This window comes from Anneissia japonica, unplaced genomic scaffold (assembly GCF_011630105.1).
Source record: "Anneissia japonica isolate Jap-2015-1 unplaced genomic scaffold, ASM1163010v1 scaffold310_len583560_cov164, whole genome shotgun sequence".
Classification (NCBI taxonomy): domain Eukaryota; kingdom Metazoa; phylum Echinodermata; class Crinoidea; order Comatulida; family Comatulidae; genus Anneissia; species Anneissia japonica.
The window spans coordinates 7,444-11,556 of record NW_022695742.1 but is presented as its reverse complement, the minus strand read 5'-3'; the positions used below and the strand labels follow the sequence as shown (position 1 = coordinate 11,556).

At 34.2% G+C, this 4,113-nt stretch overlaps 1 protein-coding gene across 2 annotated transcripts in view; it reads left to right on the top strand.

Moving 5' to 3' along the window:
• LOC117101554 (galactosylceramide sulfotransferase-like) overlaps window positions 1-4,113 on the top strand; it is a 9,624-nt gene that overhangs the window by 2,333 nt on the left and 3,178 nt on the right. Inside the window, exons 2-3 of one of the 2 annotated variants that reach the window (XM_033241534.1) lie at window positions 1,469-1,523; window positions 3,487-3,606. In XM_033241534.1, the coding sequence (XP_033097425.1) occupies window positions 3,494-3,606 (113 nt within the window). In that variant the 5' untranslated portion in view covers window positions 1,469-1,523; window positions 3,487-3,493. The remainder of the gene's footprint in view (window positions 1-1,468; window positions 1,524-3,486; window positions 3,607-4,113) is intronic. The other variant, XM_033241533.1, reaches the window with a different exon arrangement.

Below are 4,113 nucleotides of genomic sequence, written 5' to 3'. Positions count from 1 at the left end.
ATATATGTGTGTGTGTGTGTGGGGGTGGGTGCTTGTGTGTGTGTTAGTATGTATTGTTTTACTCTTTGATGTAGATTTAAAAAAAGTTTATTATAATAATGCCCTACGTTTATTTACTGCGACAACCGTGGCACTGTAGTGTGAGTTTTATGTATGTATCCAATGGCGTACCGTCCTTTGACGAGTATCTTAAAAACGCTATACATAGTTTCAGGAACCGTGTGAAAATCAGCTCTAAATCATTTTAGCCATTAAGTATTATGCTCTTTCCAATTCTAAAATGTATCATCAGTGCAACATTGTTGTACATTAAGATGATTTCCTGATCTGATTCAGTCTATTTTTCACTTTCTCTTGTTGTGGCGAGTCAGATTTTCTTCTTCTCGATTTTTTTATATATATATATATATATATAAGACAAAAATGAGAGGTTCAATTCTAATTAGACAATTTTATCTGAAGAGTGTTGCATCTTATGTGTGTGTAGCACGAAACTAAATATTAATAAATATGTCTAATCAAACCTACTGTTGAACCTCTCGTTTGTTTTGTTTTTTTAATTCGCTCTGGTTTCATTACCATTGAGCACTCTGCTGGTGATATTTCAACCAGCAGAGTTTACATTTACTTTTTAGCTGTTGCTTATCATTTTAGTAGCTCTACCGAGATCCAGCCATTGTTTAAATTCTACGTACCAAATCAGTGGTTGTCAAACCATGGACCTATTATCAAAGGCAAACATTTCTTAACCAAATATTTTGAAGCTGAGTAGACACCGGATTACAGTAACTCTATTGAAAAATATAAACGTCAATAGCTGGCTTTCCACTTCAATGAATGTCCTTAAATACAAAGAAAAAAATTAAATCGAAACGGAATTCTGCGCAATTTTGTAGGCTTTTATTGTGTGATATGCAATGGCAAGCAGCAATTAAAATTTAGTTTCTCATCCATTTTATTCGTCATGCAAAGCATATGCACTGATATGAAATATTTGTGGGATTCCGGGGCCCTCTTAAATACTGTATGAAATAACGTGATTCTTTTATCAGCGAAGTCTCTTTGTGAGACTTAGGTAGGAGTGGAGTTGATTACAGTCGTGAAAACCCTGAGATTAGAGGGCAAGCATCTTAACCACTAAGCTATTCAACTCCACTCCCATTATTAACAACATGGTCATCGCTTTTATTGTTATTATTATAATCTTTATCATCATCATCGTCATCATCATCATCTTTTTATTTACTTATATGAAATCAAGTATATAAAATGCGTAAATTGTAACACTAAAATTATTGTAAAACGGAACGCTATACATAAAAGAACTAATAAAACAATCTCAAAAAGATACGTTCAGGAATTGCACATAAGCCTAATGGTCAGAAATTTAAATTGGGTGACATTTGGCACACAGTGACAACATGACAGCTAGCTGCAAATATTATTTCCATTTAATCTATTGTTCTAGAAATGGAAAGTGATTGGCCGTCCATCTGCTGCTAGGTACAACCTGCTCAATATAGGTGTGTTTTATTTTATTTTATTTATTAAACTTTATTTATCGAGGGTAACCCAAAACAATGGTTAGCTGACAATCATGGGGCCCTCGCGTAAAAAAAACAGCAAAATACAAAACAACGGCAAGGCAAAGTTAACAAGTTAATATAAAAATATATATAGATATAAATGGAAAAAATTATTTTAAAATGGTGACCTTCAGGGACAGTTCCGTATAGATTTTTCATTGGGTGTAAGATATTTCTTTAACATTTTTTAAAATAATATTACAGAAGATGCATTTCGAATTTCATATGGTAGAGAATTAAAAAAAAATGGAGCTTTGTAGATGAAACTGTCCCTGAAGGTCTCAGTTTTGGGGAATGGAGTTATAAAACACCCCTGGGTAGCATTGCGGGTACGTCTGGTGGGAAGTCTGACACGGATGTTGAGCTAAATAGTCCGTGGCGAGACCGTTGGCAGATCTGAAAGCCAGACAGCCCAGTTGAAAATTGACGATCTTTCACTGTATGTAGGTTGAGGGTGTTGTAAATGTTGTTTCGTGGGGTGAGTGGATGAGCGTTAAGAATAATGCGAAAAGCTTTGTTTTGCATGACTTGTATTCGGTCAATATTGGTTTCCGACCTGGCTCCCCACACACTACAACAAGAATCAATATGTGGTCGAATTATCGTGTTGTAAATGAGCGTTGATGTATGCTTATCTATGAAAGGTCGTGCGCGTGCTAATATTGATATTGCAAAACTGAGTTTAGAGTGAGTGGAAAAATTTAATTATGATCGATGTAAATACCTAAATGTTTGTGTTTTGAAGTTTGTGTAAGATGGGGGTGCCATTGTATGTAAGATGAATGTTGTTGTGCTTAAGTTTTCTGTGTGTTCCAATGAGCATTGATGATGTCTTTTTAAAGTTCATTGTTTTCTCTTATCCAATTGATTGTGAATATGTGAGAGATCTTGGTTAAGTTTGCTTTCGATAGTATGAGGTGATAATGATGAGTAGTATATTAATGTGTCATCTGCGTACATGTCAATTGTAGAATGTTTAATAGAAAGTGGGAGATCATTTATGACTAATGTAAAGAGGAGGGGTCCAATGAGAGAGCCTTGTGGAATCCCCATTGAAACTCTATTAGCAGTAGAAATTAATTATTCGATTTTGACACACTGAGAGCGGTTTGAAAGATAGGATTTGATTAATTGAGAAGATGAGTGGGAGATACCAAAGTTAGGGAGTTTATTGTAGTCGTATATTTAATAACAATGGCATTATTTTTAAAGCAGATGAGGGCCCAATGTGGTCAAGTTGTACATTTTTGCCATACAACACATGGCACAAAATTAATTGATCTGGCTCTCGTCGTAAGGACCTGTTTGTGGTAGGCCTACCTTTCGACAGAGTCACTGAAAAGTTGGCTTTATTAACAGATTACCATCTTTATATGGGCCTATATTATAGTAATCTTCAGCAAAAAAAATAATTCTATTGACATTTTTCATGTTTAAATTAATATAAATCCAGTTTTTCTTCGCATTTTAATGAATGAGTGGCTTATATTCTTGGGTGGGTTTTTAAATGTTAAATTCTATATTTTAAATAATATATTGTTTTATTAGTATTTCAAAATGTATGTTTTCTATGTATGTTACAAGTATAAACTGGCTGCTGGGTTCATTTATTACTGAACTAGAAATTTATTCACTTATAACTGTAAGTGAATAAATTTGTATGTTTCAGTAGTAACTGATTTGTCGTAGAGTATACGCATTTGAAGGGTCCGATGACGACCTCATTCCCATTTATGAACAAAATAATATTTAGCAGAATAGAGCTAGTAGTAGCAGCAGCATTAGCAGTAGTAGTAGCAGCTGTTGTTGTTAATGATGACGACGACGATGATCATCATGATTTTGTTTTATAAACATTTTTTAGACTCTCAAATTTGTATTTTTATTCAACTTTATGTAGGCCGAAGATGGGCATTTTCCGCCGACATCGTATACGGTACCTACTACTTGCTTGTGGAACAACTGCAGTTGTACTTTGGATAGCGTTAAATATAGAGATCACTAATGAAACAAATATGATGTAAGGTGCTTTGTTTGTTCGTTTTGTTTAATCTGATTCAGTATTATGTCCTCTTATACACATCTAGATGTGTATAAGAGACAGATATATATATATATATATATGCAAAATGTTGCAACGCGTCCCCCTATCTAATAAATGCCTACCGGTAACCAAAGGAATAGTATATCAGGCCACTGTCCTATGCCAAGATGACAACAACAAAATAGAAACTATGTCGGACTAGGGATGGTTATACCAATAACCCAACATAAACCATATACCAATAAGCATTTCATCAATTCTGGTATAACCTGCATTATGTGGGCACAATAATATTCTAATAAGTAAAAGTAAAGTAGCATTTATTGATTTTACGTAACTAGAGAATTCCACTCCTGTGGACTTCAACAGCTTAATTAATAATTCAATAAAAAGACGATGAGATGTCAACGACTTGGTAGACTTTGAACACAAATTTTATTCAAAACATGAATATTTCAACCCGTCCACGGGTCTTCTTCAGCA